General features: G+C 44.7%; 1 protein-coding gene across 4 annotated transcripts in view; it reads left to right on the top strand.

The window, feature by feature from the left end:
• Positions 1–22,521, top strand: part of DNAJC24 (DnaJ heat shock protein family (Hsp40) member C24) — a 103,474-nt gene that overhangs the window by 47,930 nt on the left and 33,023 nt on the right. For 3 of the 4 annotated variants that reach the window (XM_073604521.1, XM_073604519.1, XM_073604518.1), the window contains exon 3: positions 14,988–15,129. In XM_073604521.1, the coding sequence (XP_073460622.1) occupies positions 14,988–15,129 (142 nt within the window). The remainder of the gene's footprint in view (positions 1–14,987; positions 15,130–22,521) is intronic. The other variant, XM_073604522.1, reaches the window with a different exon arrangement.

The following is a 22,521-nucleotide window of genomic DNA, read 5'->3' as shown; positions in this document are numbered from 1 at the left end:
TGGGTACTACTCCCTGTAGGAATGAATGGACCATGGCACACACGCACAGGATGAAGAGGATCTGCAAGGGATTTTCAGAAGAAAGTCTTTACAGCTCTTGCCAAGTATGTATAATGAAAATCATTGCAATGGTGACAGAGGTGAGTATAGGGCCAGGTAGACTGCACTCAGGGAGTGGATGCATACCCTAATATAGTTGTCCTTTAAAATTCATTTTTTGGCAAAAATGCTTTGGCCTGATATGCTCCCTTTCCCTTAAAGCTGAAGTTTAGATACGAAAATTATTACTGTACACTGGTGGTCCAGGGAGAGAGTAGAAATACGCTAACTGATACCTGTGATGTCATCACAAGGACTACAGTGTAGAAGGAAGGATCAAACAGGGTGCACGTTGTCACTTTCTAAAGGAGCAGGGGGCGCCCATTGGACTATATTTCCCATGAACACCGTGCCCATGAGTAGGCTTTTTTAGAATAGAGGTTGCCTTGGCCATTGAGGAGGAGGAGGGTTATTGGCAATGAGCAATAAAACTTTATTTAGGTTTCCAAAAATAAAATTTGCAATAATCATCACATCTTGGCTACAACATAGATGGTGTACAGTAGTTAAAATGGTAGTAAAGCTTAAAAAAAAAAAAAAAAACCCGCAAGGTAAAGGGATAGTGTGCTAGAATGCATTGCATACTAGCACATTATGAAAGACTTGCCTTAAAACGAGGCCCTCCAGCGGTGCACTGTCCCTGCTGCAGAGGCTTCCATCTTCATCCTGTATTCCTGCCAGGTTTGTGGGCTGTGGCCACTTGAATGGCTGAGCCACGATGACCCGAATGGCCGAATCTTGTTGCTGATGACAATATTCACAACAATAATTTTCAAGAACATGAATCATAAAGGCTGGAAGAGTATACAGTGGAACCTCGGTTTGCGAGTAACGCGGTTAACGAGTGTTTCGCAAAACGAGCACTGTATTTCTAAAAATCCTAACTCTGTTTGCGAGTGTTGTCTCGCAAAACGAGCAGGATTCAGGCCAAAAGCGATGTACAGTTCCGCTTTTGGCCTGAGGTGGGGGGCGCCGATCGTCGGTGTTCGGAAAGGCCCGAGGACAGTTAGGCTGACCTCGGAAAGGCTCGTGGACGGAGTCTTTCCGAAGTTTGCCGAGGTCAGCCGAAGTGTGCTCAGGCCTTTTTGGCCGTTTCCGGGGCTCTCTGGAGCCCCCGCCTCTGGCCGCATGAGGTATTGCATCCAATTGAAGTCAATGCGGAACAAATTATTTTCGTTTCCATTAACTTCAATGGGAAAACTTGCTTTGATATGTGAGTACTTTGGATTACGAGCATACTCCTGGAACGGATTATGCTTGGAATCCAAGGTTCCACTGTATTGTTAATAGCTACAAGTTCTAAGTGTCTTGCTATAGGAGCATTGGCTGGGGAATGGGGGTCTCTGAATCAGATGGACTGTAGCCATACGGGCCATATTTTGTCATGTTTCAGCAGGGCACTCTCTACTCGTTTATGTCGGTCAGTACTTTGGGAACACATTTTGGATAGCTAAATGCCAATCCTAGGACAAGGGGTTTCTCCATACTAGCATAGTAGGACGCATAGAATTGGAGGAGTAACATGTTTTGGGCCTGCTTTGGTCTGGTCATATGATTTGGCTCCCCTGTGCCAGCTAGCGGCACCTTCAGGGAAGAGGAGTGAACACTGACAACGGATGGGCCATTGAAGCCTATGGGTGATGTCACCACTCCAGGCTTTACCAGCTATTGTCCAGCGCTCTCTCCTCTCCCCTGCAGCCGGAACTGGCTGACTCAGGGGTTCATGTGACTGGACCAGAGCAGGATGAAAATAGCTAAGCATACAGATCTTTCTTACACAGGTTAGTCAGCATGGGTATTAGGAGATTAGGAGGCGAAAGGGAATACTTTTTAAGATTAGTTATGGTTTAAACTGGAATTCCAGTGTAAATAATGTTCCTAGAGATGGAGGTAAAGACAAATGGATTTGACGTTTCTAAATGGGGAAATGGTGGCACTCAAAAGCTTTTAGAATTCCCCAATTGATTTTATCCTTCACATGTTCAGCTGGCTCTTTGCAGGTAACATAGATGCAAGACGTCTGTTGCAGCAAGCAATGGCCGAAGAATATTTATCCTTATTTTATGCGCACCTTTAAGAAAACTCAGGCACTAGGTTGTGTCCCTTGAGTTTCTTTAAATGCTTAATTTTCATTTTTAAAGTGTATTTTCACTTGCAGCCACATTAGGGTAACGCCTACTTTATAATGTTACATGTCCCCAATAACATAGCATAACTTCAACAAAAAATATTTAAAAATTGCAGCTTACCTTTTTCAAATGCTCTCTTCCCGACCCTTCACCAAGGAAAATCCTTGATACTTCTATTTGTTTATGAGGGGGCTGGACAGCAGTTTGCCTTAATTAACTGTGTCTGTACTGTGCAGGCAGATCTTCATCATTAATTTCTAACTAGATTTGAACACGGTCTGTCCTAACAAAAGATAAATATATAGGGGCCAGGCTTTTTGCATTGTATGTTAATGAGGACAGACTTGGGACAGGCTCACACTAACATAACAAGTACATAGTGGGGTTTTCTGAAATTTGACCACAAAAGTGGTAGTACGCTTTAAAGCAGATCTAAATCTTGGCTGACATTTAAGCAGCCCAATCATGGAGGGAACTTCTTTCCTGCAACCACGGGCTGCAGGAAAGAAATTCACTTGATTCCCTATCAACACAGACAGTGTTGACAGGGGAATCCCTGTCGGTGATTATTGCTAGCGGCAATACTAGACGCTAGTGATAATCGCATACCAAATCCAGCAGGCTGGTTGTACTCAAATTAATCAATCGATTAACTTGGTACGTTTTAAGTCTCGGCCGGTTCCAGTTGAACCGGCCGAGATTCAGACCATCTATGGCCAGCCTTCGTTTTCTGAAAAACTGTGTTATAAACACTTGCCTTTTTTTCTTAAGATATTATTTCATTTTTTTTTCATCTTTTTTTGCATCCCAGTGTTACTCCTCTCCTCCAGGTTTTTTCATCCATTACCTGTCTATATGCAGCTCCAGAAGCAATGATGTACAGCCGCATATTGCTTAAATGGGGACAGCACATTATTGCTTTGGACCAGCTTCCTGATAATGACAATGCCTATGCAAGGTATGACCAAACAGTCCCTTGTAGTCTCAACCAGGGCAGGGTCCATGTGACTGGGTGACAATGCAGGAGCACAACAGTTGTCACCCCCTAACAGGAAGTACCTGGATAAGGACTTTAGTGGTAGGATTTCCAGATAATATTGTAATGTCAGCTGCAGCAAGAACATGTTAAAGATTATCTTTAAGATTTTAGTGACTGGGTTTAGATGTACATTAACTGGAACAAGAAACTATATCCTCTTGGATGCTGTTGTGACTGACAGGTAGTTAAACCTTTGTGTGTCTAAAGTGGAAAGTTTTAGGATCTATTAGCATGCCTTGGGTTGCTGTCAGTGTTTTTTTTCTTTGTGTTTGTTACACACCACCCATCATTTCTTGGCCCTGTGGTTTCCAGCCTCTGTACCAGTCACTCCAAATAACTCCATGAGGCTTTAATGTGCGTTCTTGGAAATGCAAAATTAATTGTTTTGTTATTCATATTATTGAAAGAACAATGGCTCTGTGCATTTTGATGAAGGGGAATCCGACGAGTGGTCTTTTGTAAACTAATTATTATTCATCCGGTGAATAGGTTGCATGAGTAAATTACATACATATCCATCAATGTGATAATGCCCACCTGTATGAAATCTATTGGCCTATTCTTTTATTAATTTTAATTATATAGCAACAACACTTTACATAGGAGCCTGTGAGGTTACTCTGAAACATACATATACTACAATTAGTCAAGTACATAATAATATTCATACATTTAAAGTTAGTTTATATAAGGTGGATATTTTTATTTCTTAGGTGTTGAGAATCTGAAAGACTGATCATATACTTTCATTTTAAGCTTTAAAAGTATCTACTATCATTATTATCATTATTAATATATTTAGAAGACCCCTTTACATTTTTGATTTGATTACTTTTTGAATTTGTGTGTATGTGTGTGTAATAAATATATATATATATATATATATATATATATATATTTACGTACCCTGGCAGAATTTTACAGGGGTGTACTCACTTTTGGGAGAGACTGTATAAATATATATACATACACACACACACACACACACACACACACACACACACACACACACACACACACACACACACACACACACACACACACACACACACACACACACACACACACACCACACACACACACACACACACATAGTTGTGCTCATAAGTTTACATACCCTGGCAAAATTTATGGTTTTTTGGCCATTTTTCAGAGAATATGAATGATAACACAAAAACTTTTCTTTCACTCATGGTTAGTGTTTGGCTGAAGCCATTTATTATCAATCAACTGTGTTTACTCTTTTTAAATCATATTGGCAACAGAAACAACACAAATTACCCTGATCAAAAGTTTATATACCCCAGTTCTTAATACCGTGTATTGCCCCCTTTAACATCAATGACAGCTTAAAGTCTTTTGTGATATTTGTGGATGAGGCCCTTTATCTTCTCAGATGGTAATGCTTGCCATTCCTCTTGGCAAAAAGCCTCCAGTTCCTGTAAATTCTTGGGCTGTCTTGCATGAACTGCACGTTTGAGATATCCCCAGAGTGGCTCAATGATATTGAGGCCAGGAGACTGAGATGGCCACTCCAGAACCTTCACTTTATTCTGTTATAGCCAATGACAGGTCGACTTGGTCTTGTGTTTTGGATCATTGCCATGTTGGAATGTCCAAGTACATCCCATGCGCAGATTCCTGACTGATGAACGCAAATGTTCCTCCAGTATTTTTTGATAACATACTGCATTCATCTTTCCATCAATGTTGACCAAATTTCCTGTGCCTTTGTAGCTCCCACATCCCCAAAACATCAGAGATCCACCTCTGTGTTTCACAGTAGAAATGGTGTACCTTTCATCATAGGCCTTGTTGAATCCTCTCCAAATGTAGTGTTTATGGTTGTGGCCAAAAAGCTCAATTTTGGTCTCATCACTCCAAATGACTTTGTGCCAGAAGGTTTGAGGCTTGTCTCTGTGCTGTTTGGCGTATTGTAAGCGGGATACTTTGTGGCATTTGCGTAGTAATGGCTTTCTTCTGGCAACTCAACCATGCAGCCAACCTTTTTTCAAGTGCCTCCTTATTGTGCATCTTGAAATACAACATGTTTTCAGAGAGTCCTGTATTTCACCTGAAGTTATTTGTAGGTTTTTCTTTGCATTCCAAACAATTTTCCTGGCAGTTGTGGCTCAAATTTTAGTTGGTCTACCTGACCGTGGTTTGGTTCCAACAGAACCCCTCATTTTCCACTTCTTGATTAGAGTTTGAACACTGCCGATTGGCATTCTTAATTCCCTGGATCTCACCTTTCCTGATTTAAACAGTTCAACTACCTTTTCACGCAAACTAATTGACCTTTTATACACACACACTAATTACAAGCAAACAAATCACAGGTGAGGATGGTTACCTTTTAATAGCCATTCAAACCCCTTTGTGTCAACTTGTGTGCATGTTATCAGGCCAAAATCACCAGGGTATGTAAACATTTGATCAGGGTCATTTAGGTAGTTTCTGTTGCCATTATGATTTAAAAAGAGTAAACACAGTTGATTGATAATAGCTTCAGCCAAACACTAACCATGAGTGAAAGAAAAGTTTTTGTGTTATCATTCATATTCTCTGAAAAATGGCCAAGAAATCATAAATTCTGCCAGGGGATGTAAACTTATGAGCACAACTATGTGTGTGTGTGTGTGTATTTATACAGTCTCTCCCAAAAGTGAGTACACCCCTCACATTTTTGTAAATGTTTTATTATATCTTTTCATGTGACAACACTGAAGAAATGACACTTTGCTACAATGTAAAGTAGTGAGTGTACAGCTTGTATAACAGTGTAAATTTGCTGTCCCCTCAAAATAATGCAACACACAGCCATTAATGTCTAAACCGCTGGCAACAAAAGTGAGTACACCCCTAAGTACAAATGTCCAAATTGGGCCCAATAAGCCATTTTCCCTCCCTGGTGTCTTGTGACTCGTTAGTCTTACAAGGTCTCAGGTGTGAATGGGGAGCAGGTGTGTTAAATTCGGTGTTATCGCTCTCACTCTCTCATACTGGTCACTGGAAGTTCAACATGCCACCTCTTGGCAAAGAACTCTCTGAGGATCTGAAAAAAAGAATTGATGCTCTGCATAAAGATGGCCTAGGCTATAAGAAGATTGCCATGACCCTGAAACTGAGCTACAGCACGGTGGCCAAGACCATACAGCGGTTTAACAGGACTCGCCATGGTCGACCAAAGAAGTTGAGTGCACGTGCTCAGCTTCACATCCAGAGGTTGTCTTTGGGAAATAGACGTATGAGTGCTGCCAGCATTGCTGCAAAGGTTGAAGGGGTGGGGGATCGGCCTGTTAGTGTTCAGACCATACGCAAATTGTTCTGCATGGCTGTCATCCCAGAAGGAAGCCTCTTCTAAAGATAATGCACAAGAAGCCTGCAAACAGTTTACTGAAGACTGGATTACTAGAGCCATGTCCTGTGGTCTGATGAGATCAAGATAAACTTATTTGGTTCAGATGGTGTTAAGTGTGTGTGGCAGCAACCAGGTGAGGAGTACAAAGACAAGTGTGCCTTACCTACAGTGAAGCATGGTGGTGGGAGTGTCATGGTCTGGGGCTGCAGGAGTGCTGCTGGCTCTAGGGAGCTATAGTTCATTGAGGGAACCATGAATGCCAACATGTACTTTGAAACACTGAAGCAGAGCATGATCCCCTCCCTTCGTAGACTGGGCTGCAGTGCAGTATTCCAACATGAGAGCAAGGTCTCTAACATCCACCAGCTCCTTCATGTTGTCATGGAGGAGTGGAAGAGGACTCCAGTGGCAACCTGTGAAGCTCTGGTGAACTCCATGCCCAAGAGGGTTAAGGCAGTGCTGGAAAATAATGGTGACCACACAAAATATTGACACTTTGGACATTTTCACTTAGGGGTGTACTCACTTTTGTTGCCAGCGGTTTAGACATTAATGGCTGTGTGTTGAGTTATTTTGAGGGGACACGCTTCTCCGAGAAAACGAGCTGCACAGTGGAGGTAAGTATGATATGTTTGTTATTTAACCACTTGATTACCGGGCACTTAAACCCCCCCTCCTGTCCAGACCAATTTTCAGCTCTCAGCGCTTTCGCACTTTGAATGACAATTGCGCGGTCATCCAACACTATACCCAAATTAAATTTTTATCATTTTTTTTCCCCACAAATAGAGCTTTCTTTGGTGGTATTTGATCACCTCTGCGGTTTTTATTTTCTGTTAAAAAAAAAATTAAAAATACAGAATTAAAAAAAATATATATATATTTGTTTTATATTTTGTTATAAAATTTTGCAAACAGGTAATTTTTCTCCTTCATTGATGTACGCTCATGAGGCACCTATAGGCTGCACTGATGGGCTGCATTGATGGGCACCGATAAGGCGGCACTGATAGGCGGCACTGGTGTGCACTGAGAGGTAGCACTGATGGATGGCAGTGATGGGCACTGATGGGTCACAATAATGGGCATTGATCGGCACTGGTAGGTTACACTGATAGGCAGCACTAGGTGGCACTGATTGGCACCACTGGTGGGTATTGATAGGTGGCACTCATGGGCATTGATAGGTGGGCACTGGCAGGTGGCAATGGCAGGTGGCACTGGCAGGGGGTACTGATTGGCCCAGATGAGGCAGATGTGCCTCCTTCCTCTTTGGGACCGATATCCCTTCAACATAAACAGGTGATCGGCTTTTTTTTCTCCTCACGCTGTCAAAAAAAAGATTACCGAGCTTTTGTTTACACACGTGATCAGCTGTCATTGACTGACAGCTGATCACGTGGTAAGGGGCCGCGATCTGTGATTACCCGAGACTCGGTGATCACAGCCCTGCAGGGGGCGCGTGGGGAGCATGCAAAGGGGAGGCCGTCTTATAACGGCCTCCCGGAAATTCAGGTCCGCGCTGTAGCCATCATTTTGGCTATAGCGTGGATGCCAAGTGGTTGAAAAAAAAAATGAGCCTTTACAATCACTGTTAAAGTGGGGTATGCCTGTAATGTACATAGATCACCCAGAGGGGAATGTTTTTTTTCTTTTTTTTTTTTCTTAACAAAAGTGGAGTTACGCTTTAAAGTGTTAGTTCACCTTACAGATTTTTCTGTAAAGGTGAGCTTAACCTTTAAGGATACATATTTTAAAAGAATTTATTTTTTTTTAAACCAGAGTTTAGTGTCCCTTAAAATCTATTAGTCCGGTCAGACTAATTTTAAAACTCTGTATGTGGCTAACTGATCTAAGATGTCTTTCAATATGCTGCTCACATTCTTTACTGTAAAGATGGCCACAAGAGGAAAAGTCTCCCAGTCTGTGTATAAAATGAAATAATCAAATTCTAATTGTAAGGAATGTAAAAGACAATTTAAAAATTTCAGCATTTGGCGTTTAGGACTGCAAGCATACACAGGGTGCCGTGAAGAGGCCTTGCAGCTTACGCATGCGTTTGCAAATGTGTGCTAACTAAACCCCTGTTTTTAGCGCAGGCTGTTGAACAGGTTATTTGGTTGGTCAGCAGACTGGTTGGTGAGTTGAGATATGGAATGTTCTGTTTTTTGTCTTTTTATACGTTTTTCCCTTCCATGTGATCCTTGCTGTGAAGGCCTATTATCGGTGGGGGCAGGGGCCTATTGTTTGTAATTTAAAAATTTCAGCCGGACAAATGCTACAGTGATCACTCTATGTACACCAACTGATACACTATAGTTCCCTGTAATACAAAGGCTGAGTGATCTATAGGACTGTACACATGCAGCTCACAGCTCTGAAGAATGCAGGGCAAGTAACATTTCCTCGGCTTGAAGATCAATTAATAGAGGAGAAGAGCTGGAGAGCGTTGACAGTACATGCTATCTAATTAGCAGCCGATGAACCATGTCAGCCACAAAGGAAGGCTCAATGGCTTCAGGCTATCTACTCCTGTAAGACCTCTTTACATAACAGTAGGATGTAAACGGCTCAAGCAGAAAACTGGGGCATATTGTCATGTAGGAGGACAAGAGGTTCCTGTAGATCAACAAGTTGTGAGCCCCTGTAACCTGTTGTGATCAACTACGAATGTTTATATTTGCAAACCTTAAAGTGATTGTAAAGGCTAGATTTATTTATTTTTTAATTTTTTTATTTTTTTAAATAACAAACATATCATACTTGCCTCCACTGTGCAGCTCGTTTTGCACATAGTGGCCCTGAACCTTGTCTTCTGGGGTCCCCCGGCGGCTGTCGCGGCTCCTCCCCGCATCAGATAACCCCCTAGGAGGAGCGCTCTCCCGGCGGGAGGGGAGGGGTTACCTTGCGGGCGCGCTCCCGAGTCCAGCATTTGCGTCCATAGACACGAATGCCAGACTCGGCCCCCGCCCCCCAGCTCCTGCATCATTGGATTTGATTGACAGCAGCGGGAGCCAATGGCTGCGCTGCTATCAATCTATCCAATCAGGAGTCGGGACCCCGTGAGAGCGGGAGAGCGCATATCTGCTGACAGAAATAAGGGGGTCAGGTAAGTAAAACGGGGGAGCTGGGGGGCCGGTCACTGCCAGGTGTTTTTTCACCTTAATGCATGGGATGCATTAAGGTGAAAAAACACGGGGGTTTACAACCCCTTTAAGAGAATAGGTCATGTCTCCAGGAGGTAGAAACATTCAGCATAGCTAGATGCTGCTAGGCTAATTTACAAGATAAGATACAACAATAAATGGAAAAACTTTTGTTAAAAAAAAAAAAATGTGGTCAAGAAAATAAAATAAGCAAAAATTTTAATAATAAAAAATAATAAATAAAATTGAAATAATCAGTCAATCATTTTAATGGTAGGTTAAGGCTGGGTTCACACTGGTGCGACACGACAGCCGTCCTACTTTGGATCCGACTTTGCCCTGCGACATGAAGCCGGCATGTGTCCGACTTTCAATGAACGGGGATCCGACTTGGATCCCCGCCAATGCCCAGCACTGTGTTTGGTATGAATCTTTAGGGGGAACTCTGCGCCAAATTTAAAATAAAAAAACCGGCATGGGTTCCCCCTCCAAGAGCATACCAGGCCCTTGGGTCTGGTATGGACCTTAAGGGGAACCCCTACACCGAAAAAACGGCGTGGGGGTCCCCCCAATCCATACCAGACCCTTATCCGAGCACGCAGCCCGGCCGGACAGGAATGGGGGTGGGGACGAGCGCCCCCCCCTGAACTGTACCAGGCCGCATGCCCTCAACATGGGGGGGTTGGTGCCTTGGGGAGAGGGGGCGCGCTGCGGGCCCCCCCAACCCAAAGCACCTTGTCCCCATGTTGATGAGGACAAGGGCCTCTTCCCGACAACCCTGGCCGTTGGTTGTCGGGGTCTGCGGGCGGAGGGCTTATCGGAATCCGGGAGCCCCCTTTAATAAGGGGGCCCCAGATCCCGGCCCCCCACCCTGTGTGAATGAGTATGGGGTACATCGTACCCCTACCCATTCACCTAGGGAAAAGTGTCAATAAAAAAATAAAACACAGTACACAGGTTTCAAGATTAATTTATTAAACAGCTCCGGGATCTTTTTCCGACTTGGGGGGGGGGGGGGGGGGGTGTCTTCTTCCGGTGTTCCGCCTCTTCTCCCGGGCCCCGCCGCTATCTTCTTCCAGCTCTTTTGCCAGCAGGGGGCCCCGGTCAGCTGCCGCTGTCTTGTCGCCGCTGTCTCGCCGCTTCTTCTCTTCATCTCTTCTTCCGATGTTGACACGACGCTCTCTCCGGCTGGAATGCTCTCTGTGCGCTCTGCTATGGCTTATATAGGCGGTGACCCCGCCCCCTTATGCCGTCACAGTCCCTGGGCATGCTGGGACTGTGACGGTATAAGGGGGCGTGGTCATCGGATGATGACCACGCCCCCTAAAACGTCACAGTCCCAGCGTGCCCAGGGACTGTGACCGCATAAGGGGGCGGGGTCACCGCCTATATAAGTCAGAGCGGAGCGCCCAGAGTGCATTCCAGCCCGGGAGAGCGTCGTGTCAACATCAGGAGAAGAGGGCAGAAGGCAGAAGATTGAAGACCGGGCTCCTCCGCTATAGCAAAAGAGCGGCAAAAGAGCAGAAAATAGCGGAGGAGCCCGGCAGAAGATCCGGAGAGCGCGGAGAAGAACCGGAGAGACCCCCGAAGTCGGAAGAAGACCCTCGGAGCTGTCTAATAAAGTACTTTAAAAATCTGTGTAGTGTTTTTTTTTAATTGACACTTTTTCCCTAGGTGAATGGGTAGGGGTACGATGTACCCTATACTCATTCACATAGGGTGGGGGGCCGGGATCTGGGGGGCCCCCTTATTAAAGGGGGCTCCCGGATTCCTATAAGCCCCCGCCCGCAGACCCTGACAACCAACGGCCAGGGTTGTCGGGAAGAGGCCCTTGTCCTCATCAACATGGGGACAAGGTGCTTTGGGGTGGGGGGGCCCGCAGCGCGCCCCCCTCTCCCCCAAGGCACCAACCCCCCCATGTTGAGGGCATGCGGCCTGGTACGGTTCAGGAGGGGGGGGGGTGCTCGCTCGTCCCCACCCCCATTCCTGTCCGGCCGGGCTGCGTGCTCGGATAAGGGTCTGGTATGGATTGGGGGGGACCCCCACGCCGTTTTTTTGGCGTAGGGGGTTCCCCTCAAGGTCCATACCAGACCTAAGGGCCTGGTATGCTCTTGGGGGGAACCCATGCCGGTTTTTTATTTAAAATTTGGCGCAGAGTTCCCCCTCAAGATCATCTGAGCACAAGTCGCGTGCCGAAGTCGGATCATGCGAGACGGCGATCCGACTTTGATCCGACTTCAATGATAGTCAATAGGCTGAAGTAGGATCAAAGTCGGATCAAAGTAGTACAGGGAGCATTTCTAAAGTCGGAACGACTTGTGTCGTACCAGTTAGGACGGCTCCTATAGGGAAACGTTGGATTTCACATGTCATGCGACATGAGCTCCCAATGTTGGAGCGTTTGTCGGACCAGTGTGAACCCAGCCTTAATTTGACAGTGAGAGACAGAATAACAACAATAATATCCAGAAAAACGCATTTCAAAAGCATTATAAATGGCTTTGCATTTTAATGAGTGAAATAAGTATTTGATCCCCTATAAATCAGCAAGATTTCTGGCTCCCAGGAGTCTTCTATACAGGTGCTCCTAATCTCAGCTCGTTACCTGTATAAAAGACACCTGTCCCCAGAAGCAATCAATCAATAAGATTCCAATCTCTCTCCACCATGGCCAAGACCAAAGAGCTGTCTAAGGATGTCGGGGACAAGATTGTAGACCTACACGAGGCTGGAGTGGGCTATAAGACCATCACCAAGTAGCTTGGTGAGAGGGTGACAACAGTTGGTGCGATTATTCACAAATGGAAGAAACACAAAAAAACCCCACAAAATAACTATCAATCTCCCTCGGTCTGGGGCTCCATGCAAGGTATCACCTCATGGAGTTTTAATGATCATGATAATAATGAGGAATCAGCCCAGAAAAATCTTGTCAATGATCTCAAGGCAGCTGGCACCATAGTCGCCAAGAAAACAATTGGTAACACTGAAGGACTGAAATCCTACAACACCCGCAATGTCTCCTGCTCAAGAAAGCACATGTACAGGCCCGTCTGAAGTTTGCTAATGAACATCTGAATGATTCAGAGGAGAACTAGGTGAAAGTGTTGTGGTCAGATGAGACCAAAATCAAGCCCTTTCATCAACTTAACTCGCTGTTTGGAGAAGGAGGAATGCTGCCTATGACCCCAAGAACACCATCCCCACCATCAAACATGGGGGTGGAAACATTGGGGTTGATTTACTAAAGGCAAATCCACTTTGCACTAAAAGTGCACTTGCATGTGCAGTCGCTTTAGATCTGAGGGGAAGATCTGAAATGAGGGGAAGCTCTGCTGATTTTATCATGTACAAGCAAAAATGCAGTTTTTTTATTTTCCTTGCATGTTCCCCTCAGATCTACAGCGACTGCACTTCCAAGAAGTGCAAAGTGGATTTGCCTTTAGTAAATAAACCCCATTATGCCTTGGGGGTGTTTTTCTGCTAAGGGGACTGGACAGGACAACTTCGCTGAATCAAAGAGACAGGGCCATGTACCATCAAATCTTGGGTGAGATCCTCCTTCCCTCAGCCAGAGCACTGAAAATGGGTCGTGGATGGGTATTCCAGCATGACAATGACCCAAAACACACAGCAAAGGCAACAAAAGAGGTGGCTCAAGAAGAAGCACTTTAAGGTCCTGCAGTGGCTTAGCCAGTCTCCAGACCTTAATTCCATGGAAAATATGTGGAGGGAGCTGAAGATTTGAGTTACCAAACATCTGCCTCAAAACCTTAATGACTTGGAGAGGATTTGCAAAGAGGAGTGGGACAAAATCCCTCCTGAGATGTGTGCAAACCTGGTGGCCAACTACAAGAAATGTCTGACCTCTGTGATTGACAACAAGGGTTTTGCCACCAAGTACTAAGTCAGTTTTGCGAAGGGGTCAAATACTTATTTCACTCATTAAATTGCAAATCAATTTATAACTTTTTTGAAATGTTTTTCTAGATTTTTTTTCCTTGGCCTCTCACTGTTAAAATAAACCTACCATTAAAATTATAGACTAATCATTTTTTGTCAGTGGGAAAATGTACAAAATCAGCAGGGGATCAAATACTTTTTTTTCCCCTCACTGTAATTATGTATTTATTTTAAAGCATAGGGATTTGAGCAACTTTGACAAGGGCAAAATTATAATGGCTAGATGACTGGGTCAGAGCAAATCCAAAACTGCAGCTCTTGTAGGATGTTTCTGGTCTACAGTGGTCGGGACCTACCAAAAGTGATTTAAAAAAGGAAAACCGGCAATGGGGTCATGGGAGGCCAAGGCTCATTGGTGCACATGGGGAAGGCTGGCCCATGTAGTTTGATCAAATAAAAGAGCTACTGTGGCTCAAATTGCTGAGAAAGTAAATGTTGGTTCCAATAGAAAGTTGCCAAAACACACAACTCATCGCAGTTCGTTGTGTATGGGGCTGCGTAGCCACAGACTGGTCAGGGTGCCTATGCTGACCCATGTCCACAGCCAAAAAGTGGGCACGTGAGCATCAGAACTGGACCACTAAGCAATAGAAGAAGGTGGCCTGGCCTGATGAATCATGTTTTCTTTTACTATGGGAAGAAGGGAAGCTGGCAGAGGCAGTGTGATGCTTTGTCTAGTGGAGTCCATGCCTTGATGGGTCAGGGTTGTTTTGGTGGCAAAAGGGGGAGTTACTCCAAATTACATGGGTGGTCGTAATGTTATGGCTGATTGGTGCGTGTGTGTGTAAATAAATATACACACACACACACCGATCAACCATAACATTATGACCACCCACCACAACTATCCAATATTGAATAGGTCCCCCTTTTGCTGCCAAAACAGCCCTGACATGTCGAAAAATGGACTCCACTAGACCTGTGAAGGTATGCTGTGGTATCTGGCACTGAGCTGTGAGTAGCACATTAGTAAACCTTAGAATTTTACTTGGGATGTTGAATTCCATGTGACAGACTGTATGACAGGCAGTGACTATATGCCATTGGAATACCGTGTTTACTCTCATGACTCCACCTATAACTGTAGCATCAGTTTAAAGAAAAAAAAAAAAAAAAAACCTCATCATGGCCTTTGTTTACATTGCTCCACATTTCATACATTTTCTGTTTGAGTGAGTGTTAATGCGTGTGTACGAAGCTGGCTAGTTTGAGTTCTTTATTGATTCTTTCTCTTTTATTTTCCATGAGAGCAGTACCACCCAGACAAGCGGCACAAGGAAGAGGACATTGAGCTGACTACAGAGGGAGCACACAAGTTTATTGAAATCAGTCAAGCTTGGAAAATTCTGGGGAATGAAGAGACAAAGCGGGAGTACGACCTGCAGCGCCGTGGTAGGTCTTCTCCGGCAAGCCTTGTGCTACAGAACTGCCTGTGTTGTCCATAGCAACTAGTATGATGCACTATATGGGAAGGATAAATATTAATGTAGATCTAGATGACATGTAGGGTGGGGATTTAGGCCCCTTTCACACTTGTAAGACCTGAAAGTGACGCGACTTTGACGCAACTTGGATCGATTCCTGTGTAATCTTAAGGTATATGGACCTCAGGTCGCATCAAAGTTGGACCAAAGTGGTGCAGGGACTACACTGAAGTCGCACGGATATGAACGGTACTCATTGGAAATCATGGGGTATGATTTGTTATGCGACTTTGCAGTCTCAAGATGCAGGACAAGTCGCACAAGTATGAAAGGGGCCTTACTAAAACTGGAGCATACAAAATCTGGTACAGCTGTGGATATTTACCAATCAGCTTCTAACTTCAGCTTGTTTAAATAAAGTGATATTAAAGTCTTGTTTTTTTGTTAAAAAATAACAAACTTGTTATACTTACCTTCTCTGTGCAATGGTTTTGCACAGAACAGCCCCAATCCTCCTCTTCTTGGGTTGCTCGCCAGTGTGTATGCCCCCTCCTGCCGATGTTCCACACAGCAGGCAGCTTGCTATTGGGGCAGCCAAGCCACTGCTCTGTGTGTCCATTCAGACACGGAGCCGTGGATCGACCCTGTCCCCCCTCTCTCTCTCTCTCTCTCTCTCTCTCTCTCTCATTGGCTCACTGACTTTGATAGCAGCAGGAGCCAATGAGGAGGGAGAGTTCTGGACAGCTGAGGCTTTCATGCAACATCGCTGGATCGAGATGGGGCTCAGGTAAGTATTAGGGGGGCTGCTGCACACAGAAGGTTTTTTTATCTTAATGCATAGAATGCATTAAGATTAAAAAAACCCTCTGCCTTTAGAACCTCTTTAAAGGGGTTGTAAACCTTCAAGGTTTTTCACCTCAATGCATTCTATGCATTGAGGTGAAAAACCTCCTGTAATGCTGCAGCCCCCCCCCCCCCCCCTCGAGCCCCCCTTTTACTTACCTGTACCCCCTCTATCTCTTCCCGGGGACGAGCACACCAGCAAAAGCCGGTGTCTCTGGTCCTGATTGGATGGATTGATAGCAGTGCAGCCAAACTTGGGAGTGCGCCCGCAAGGTTCTCCCATGTGGTTATCTAATGCGGGGAGGAGCTGCGAGAGCCGCTGAGGGACCCCAGAAAAGGATGTTCGGGACCACTCTGTGCAAAACGAGCTGCACAGTGGAGGTAAGTATGACACGTTTGTTATTTTTTTTTTTTTTTAAACGAAGCTTTAGTGTCACTTTAAGCTTTGATAATAAAACCTAGAAGCTGATTGGTTACTATGCACAACTGCACCGGGTTCTGTGTGCACCAATTTATCTCTCCCACAACATCTTCTGTGCACTGTGCATTATAAACAATTGGCAGGTTTTTTTATTTTGTTCATAAGATACCATTTTTGTATTTTTTTTTCTCGGTGCTGCTTATTTCCTCCAGCCTCTCTCTGCCACTTCTGGTCTACTTGCACCAGAGTTGTCTGAACACCTTTGCTGTGGTTTCCTAAGGCCCCAATGCACACTGGGCATTTATTCCTGGTGCACCGGGCTCTAGCGTTTAGCTGTGAGTGGAGGGCATAAGTGTCCCATTAAGACTTCTTGCATTCCAGGCATTCATGCCTGGGCACATACCGCTCTAAACATTTGTACTACTGGGTGCCCTGTCCAGCCACAGCAGCTATCAGCCTCTCATAGAGAATTTAACGGGCTGGCGGCAGGGGGATTAGATAGAACACCTGTGCCCTCCTTCCGCAGCTACATGCCAGAGCTCCATGTACCGGGGCTAAACACCCAGTGTGCATGGATCCACTAATGGTGACAGAGGTGGACCATGCCTGTACATTTATAGTTTCCATCAGGGGCGAATGTGACAGGGTGACATTGCAGGAACACAATTGGGGGACAAAGATGGAGGGTTTCCACCCCATAAAAGGAGCTGAACTTTTAGGGTTCATGCACACTAGATGTTCTCAGATGCCTTTCTCCTGGCAGCAGAAAAACAGTAGATGCTGGTAAACGTGTGTACTGCGTTTTGCTGCATTTTCCCCTTGTTTAGCAGCATCCGGCGCTTGGCCGTTAATTAATTTCATTGGCCAGAATAATAATTTATTCTGGCCATTGAAATGAAAGAGCTAAACTCGCCTAGATGTTTACATGCATTTTTGGCGTGGCCAGTGTTTTTCTGCCAAAACTCTCCTCTCCTGAATGCAATTCTTCTGTGCTCAGTAGAGGAGCATTTAACTGGGTCTAAATCTACCTGTTCCTAAACTCCCTAAAAATCTGTGTACATGGACACACAGGCTTTTCCTGAGTTGTGTTCAGGGGCTTCGGTAAAAAATGCCAAGTGCTCAGAAAATGTGAATTTAGGAGCAGCAGTCTGCATGAGGCCTATATTTTAAACCAACCCTTGCTAGAGCTCTCCAATTAGCAGGGAGCATGAGATTTGAGATTGTGAGCTACAGAGGGAGGGGGGGGGGGGCACATGTCAGACCTCTGCAGAGAGACCACTGCTTCCACACAGAACAAGCATCCTTCTGTACAGAATGCTGGCAGGTGATAGCGTTTTCTACTGAGGCTGGGACTGCTTTCCAAAGAACACGCACTGTTGAGCTGCTGAATTGGCCAAAAGTAGAGCCACAGGTAGTCCTGTCATTACCACCTGGCTTGACAAAAGTTAGGTGAGCCAGGTGGAGAATTATTACCTGAACAGTGACTGTATCCTATCAGATGTACCCTCTGTTCAGGTATTCAGGTAGCCATGGGTGCCACAGCTGTCTGAATTCAATAGCCGGCGGTAGAGATGTTTTCCATCAATACCGTTTAGTGTGACGTGAAGTGAGGGCAGGCTGACTAGAGAAAATCTGTATGTGTATTGCTAACTTTGCCTGCAGACACCCGCCGACATCTGATCTGCTAAAATCAGACAGATGAGGATACTTTCGCCACACGTCCGGCGCATCGGATGACAATCGGATGGAAACGAATATCCCATCAGACTGCCCTATAGAGAGCAGCAGGCTGTGTCCGAGTCCGCTCTGTATAGCGGAGCAGACACGGACCTGTCATCCACCTGCTCAGCGGGGATCAGCGGAGAGATCCCCCGCTGAGCAGACTTGACGGAGTCTGCCCTGTCTGAAAAGGGCCTTACAATGCCTCATGGGACTTGTAGTTGAAGTCAATGGGACGCGATTTTGCATTGAAGTCAATGGGACGCGATTTTGCATTGAAGTCAATGGGACGCAATTTTGCATTGAAGTCAGTGGGACGCAGCATGCCATTATCGGCACCATTTTTTTTTTTTTTTATATATACCAGCAAAACGTTGATAACCCTATTTTCGACCGATATTTTTCGGCAGCCGTATCGGTGCTACCATAGCAAGTACTAATCCCGATTCTTTTCAGAAACTAGGAAAAATTTGTCGATGGATTTGATCTAAATAGTACAAGGAACTATGGAAACGCTTGTGTTGACTAGAGTCCTTTCATAACATGCAATTTATATTTAGTGGCCTTTAAAGTATAGTTTTGCTGCCCCCCTTTTTCTCACATGTTTTACTTCTAGAGGATAAAAAATAAAGCTATTTTAATATGACACATTTTAAACCATATATATATATATAGTGTGTGTATATACATATACATGCGGATGGGTTTTCTGGAGGTCTATGGGGAATAGAAATTGTTTGGCAAGTTGGTATTGAATGATTCATCTGTGCTAACTGCATCATTGCAACCTCTGCTGACGACTCTGGATCACAAGCTACGCCCCACAGCAGCACAGACCATGCAGTTTTAATGCTATGTTGCTATCTAAAGCTGAGCGTTTTGAATCAACAGAGAATTGCACAAAAAAATCTACCAGATAGAGAGAGATCATCTAATAATATGGTGGGGCTGCACAGATGTGCTCTGGGAAAGTATAGCTTTACATCACTGGAACTTGTAGGCATAGCTGGAACCTAGGTTTGGAGAGGTGTCCTTGGAAATATCATCCTGGAACTGGCCATGGCAAAGTGTTACAGTAACCTCTTCCTGACTAGGGGTAGATTGTGTGTTTTTTTTGAAAGCTAAATACCAGGCAAGTGGCTAGATACAATTTAAAAACGTGCTGCTGTTCTTGCAAATAATTTCTAATTCTGTTCAGACAGTAATGCAGCCTTTCTCAAACTTTCCAACACAGAGGAACTCTTGAAATGCCTTTCTAGCCTCAGGAAACCCTTGTTAAAAGCTACTACATCTACAACTCATGATATATTAGTGTGATGGTCAGTGAGAAAAATGCTCCTTACACTTGTGGTCATTGGGAAAAATAACCCCCTTTACAGCTAGAAAGATCAACGGTGTCAGTGGGCACTTATCTGAGAGGCAGAAAATACGCATTGTTCAAGAAATCCCTAGCAACCTCTGGAGGAACCCTAGTTGAGGAACCCTGCAATAATGTGATCCAGAAAGCCCAGCCAGGTCTGTGACCTCCTCGTAATTATCCAATACAGCTTGGTCAAGGACTCACCCCAGCCTGAGAATGGGCAGTGATTGAGCAGCGGCAAATAGATGATTAAAAAAAAGACTGCATACAAGTTCAAAGAAAGATGGGCTGCACACCAATGTCATCTTCAAACTCCATTTAGTTTTATTGTGCTAGCAGAAACAACATGCGGCAGACCTCCCACCTGAGACCACATCACCAACGTGATTCACCAATAACAGGGCTTAATTGCAGAGACTCTAGAGGATCTCTGATTAAGCCCTGTTAAGGGTTTAACACGTTTGAAGGTGTGGCCTCAGGTGGTAGGTCAGCTTTATGTGATGGATGTTGTTTCTTTGAGCTCAATAAAACTAACTGGAGTTGGAAGACTTCATCGGTATGTAGCCCCCCTTTCTTTGAACTTGTATGCCGTTTGGAGCAGGTTTCTGGGCTTTTGCACCGACTTCAGAAATGAAGAGGACGGGGTAGGGTCTTAGGGCAGGGGACATGCACCTATTGTCCTTCTCTCATGTAAGCATTTGCATGGTTATATTCTAACTAGCCTAAGTGCATCGCTTAAACCAGTGGTCTCCAAACTATGGCCTGGGGGCCAGATGCGGCCCTCTGCTTGCCTTATCTGACCCTTGGGACATTTTTCTTCCAACCGACTCCAATGATGGGCACCATTCTTCCCCCTGACACCATCAATACTTGGTCTACTATCTCTTCTACTTTTCTATTGGTATTATCCCCTGCCCGTACAATCTCTGGGGCACTCAATTTTTTCATCAATGGGGCATTATTCCTCCCATGCATACCAAGAATGAGGCACTATTTCTCTTACTAAAACCAATGATGGGGCATTGTTTAAGCCCACTGATGCCAGGGGGGGATTTTCTTTTTTTACTGGCCCCCTAAAGGCTGAAGGAAAGTAAACTGACCCTTTGTTTAGAAAGTAAACAAATAAATGCTGCAGCTTGCCCACATTCCTCCACTGCTTGATCTGCTACTATAGCCAACTGAAATTCCTTGCAGGTTTTAATATTCTAAAAGTGAAAACCTGTACAGGGGCTAGCATGCTTTTCCCTACCCCCATATAAGGACAGTGTGGTGGTTGGCTGCTTCTGTATGGAATGCATTGAATTGTGGGGGTGGGGGGTGTCGCTTGTGCCCCACAATTTTGGCTGGCTGATTTGGGGAAGGCAGGAGGGAAGAGAGTGCAGATATGGGTAGGAGAAAACAGCTTATGATTTGGCCTTCCAAGCTGAAGAATTTTTTATTTGTTTTCACCAATAGTGGGATGGAAAGTTCAAGTTGATCTCCACTTTTAATGTCCCTTTAAATAGTTTGGGACAAGCTGGCCTAGACGAACAATTTATTGCACTTGCTGAGCATGCTGTATAAACTGTATGTAGCCTGAGCTACATATACTGTAGTATATAGAGTTGTGTTCCAGCAGTGGGGTGGGAACTTCCTTTTCCACTCCCGGAACAAAATTGCACGTCTAGGAAGAGAATAGTTTGTTTGGGGCAGCTTGGCCCAAATGAACTGTTTAAAGGACATTAAACGTGGAGCTCAACCTTAAGGTGGCTGTGAGACTTGAGAAGCATTACATAAAGGGGTGGGCAATCTGAACCTTAACTGTAGTCCATTGATCTAATTTGAATTTGTGTACCACCAAGACAGTCATTGTCCACTTCATGTTCAGCATGTCTGCAGTGAAGATCAGTTGCAGGTGTTTTTATAGCGTGTTGGAAAACCTGTTCCACTAATCTTTTGCACTCAAGATCAGTTATTCTGCAACGTATACACTATACAACTGTTATCAGAGTTACGTAAAGCGGAGATATTGATTTTCGCAGGGGATTAGGATATCTGTAGGCAATTAGACATTTCCGGTTCATAGATCTTGGACAAAAGGGGGTGCTTGTTCTTGGCGTATGATTATGCATGTTTTGTGTGGCTTTCGGGCAGCTGACACACCATTATGTGTTCACTTAATTCCCTAACCTGCAGCTACCGTTTGATGTCTGGCCAGCTGTAAGATGATCATACACAGGATAGGATTGTATCATAATATGAGCAACTGTGGGAAAGTCTGTGTATAGTGAACAGTCGTACTGAGAGACCTGCCTCTGTGTCACAAAAATCTGGTGGGTTGGGAAATGTCCTGTTTTATTCATTCCGGAGATGAAGAAGATAATGGCATTGTCTTCTGTGCAATAACAGAGGTTGGCAGACATGGATGGAATAGTGGATGAAGCAGATGAAGGATCATTTGAGATCTAATTTTCTTTCCCATTCTAAGTCAGATCTCGGCATGCATGGCCAGGTTTATAAAGTTCTTTAGGCATTGTGGCATTTCAAGCCCTGCTGATTTTGGTACTGGAAGAGTTAATTCAGGATCACATTTTTGTAAATCGGCATCTCTCGCCTGCAATTTTTTTTTGCTGCGCTCCCAAGAAAATAGCTTCTTAAAACAGCACCAGGCTGTTGGGAGCAAGGAAGAGGGAAAATATAGGTCAGCTCTGTCACACACAGGCTCCCGTTACATGATGTGATAGCCTGTCTTTCTGCATCGGCCTGGGGGTAGGAGTCCCTCAGTCTTCCATTAGAGCCTTCAATAAATGTATACCCATCCTCCTTGCTAATGGGAGGGGGACTCAATAATAGTGCATCGCCTATGGGGAAAACACTCAGTGGCACATTGCAGTAACACACTCTGGCTTATCTCTCATGCATAGCCACCATCGGCCTTCAGCCAGACTGATAAAAGAGAGCTGCCTCTGTAGATTGTTTACAAGATTCCATGCAATACTCAATCAAAACGACCTCCTGTTTCCCCTGCTTCAGCCCTC

The sequence above is a fragment of the Aquarana catesbeiana genome, linkage group LG11 (assembly GCF_042186555.1).
Source record: "Aquarana catesbeiana isolate 2022-GZ linkage group LG11, ASM4218655v1, whole genome shotgun sequence".
NCBI classification, from domain to species: Eukaryota; Metazoa; Chordata; class Amphibia; order Anura; family Ranidae; genus Aquarana; species Aquarana catesbeiana.
The sequence above is the reverse complement of the archived record's forward strand: the minus strand, read 5'-3'. Positions and strand labels throughout refer to the sequence as shown.